At 54.1% G+C, this 1,190-nt stretch overlaps 1 protein-coding gene across 1 annotated transcript in view; it reads left to right on the plus strand.

The window, feature by feature from the left end:
* Positions 1 to 30: 30 nt before the first annotated feature.
* Positions 31 to 1,190, plus strand: part of ACA1_189090 (nucleoporin, putative) — a gene marked incomplete at both ends in the record, with an annotated part of 3,369 nt that continues 2,209 nt past the window's right edge. Inside the window, 6 exons of the mRNA XM_004337886.1 lie at positions 31 to 73; positions 113 to 219; positions 292 to 390; positions 501 to 683; positions 785 to 928; positions 1,000 to 1,148. Coding sequence (XP_004337934.1) covers positions 31 to 73; positions 113 to 219; positions 292 to 390; positions 501 to 683; positions 785 to 928; positions 1,000 to 1,148 — 725 coding nt within the window. The remainder of the gene's footprint in view (positions 74 to 112; positions 220 to 291; positions 391 to 500; positions 684 to 784; positions 929 to 999; positions 1,149 to 1,190) is intronic.

Below are 1,190 nucleotides of genomic sequence, written 5' to 3' on the forward strand. Positions count from 1 at the left end.
ACCTGAGATCAATTGTTGATTTAAATTAACATGAAATCGCTGCAGGCCCAACTGCTAGATAAGAACTACAAGCGTTTCGTCGACAATCTCTCAGCGTATAAGCCCTCCTCAGGTGCATCGCTGGAGAAGGTTCGCTCGGGCAAGGTGGAGCTTGGGGGCAAAGTCCAGACAATTAATGCAAGCGAACGCGACTTTGTAGCCAAGTTGAGCAAACGATTGGTACACGAGCTGCCCGCCCATAGCATCTGCAGGATGAGATCTCACCAGGCGCGCCATGCTGCCGTCATACAGGACCTTGACGCGGTGGAGGCACTCAAGATCTTCCGCAACTTCATGAAGTATGAAGCAACAGGACGCTTCGAGTACGATGCCGAAACCTCCCTGCGCGAGGTACGCTCCTTCTCGCAGCTTATCGGCCTTCTGCTTCGCAGCCCTTTCCCTCCTCCCGCTGCATGACTTAACCCTGGCTTACGCTTTCTTCACGATCCGGTGCCGCGAAGGTCATGCGGCACTACTACCGCGAGCGGCAAGCGCTGCTCAAGTGCCTCTCGGCCATCTTCCGCATCTCCATGGCAGACCAAGATAACGCCCCTGTCGAAGAGGCACAACAGCGGCTGAGCGATCCCAAGAACAAGCTCGACCGTCGCATGCTCGAGCAGTTTATCAATCTGTCGGACGAACCCGTTCCCAAGGAGAGATTGGTACCTATTCCTTACTCGTGCTTGCCTCCCCTTTAACCTTACCCGTGCCAATCCCCTTACTCGTGCCTTGGTGGGTGTCACAGGAAGCGAGACAAGACCAAGAGGCCTGGGCGAAGAACAATCTCGAAGAGCAGAGTCTCTGCCTTGAGGTTCTGTTCCTCTACTTCTACTGCCGAGAGCCTGTGTTTGAGCCAGAGACCATTCTCAGCTACGCGCGCTATCTCAAGGTAAGAATGTGCCCCACCAGCTGTCGCCTTACTTGATAGCCGTTCACACTTGTTTGTTGTTTGTGGAGCAGAAACACATCGCATGGGATAAAATCCATCCACTGCTGGGCGAGGAGAGCCGGCCGCTCATGAACAGGATATGCGTCCAGTGCGTATTGATTTTATTGGCGCTGTTCGGTTTGGAGACCATCGTCGAGGATGGAGACCAAACGCCCGGNAGGTACAACTTTCCTACGGTCTGTTGAATGCCAACGCTCAATCG

The sequence above is a fragment of the Acanthamoeba castellanii genome (assembly GCF_000313135.1).
Source record: "Acanthamoeba castellanii str. Neff unplaced genomic scaffold scf7180000084747, whole genome shotgun sequence".
Classification (NCBI taxonomy): Eukaryota; Discosea; order Longamoebia; family Acanthamoebidae; genus Acanthamoeba; species Acanthamoeba castellanii.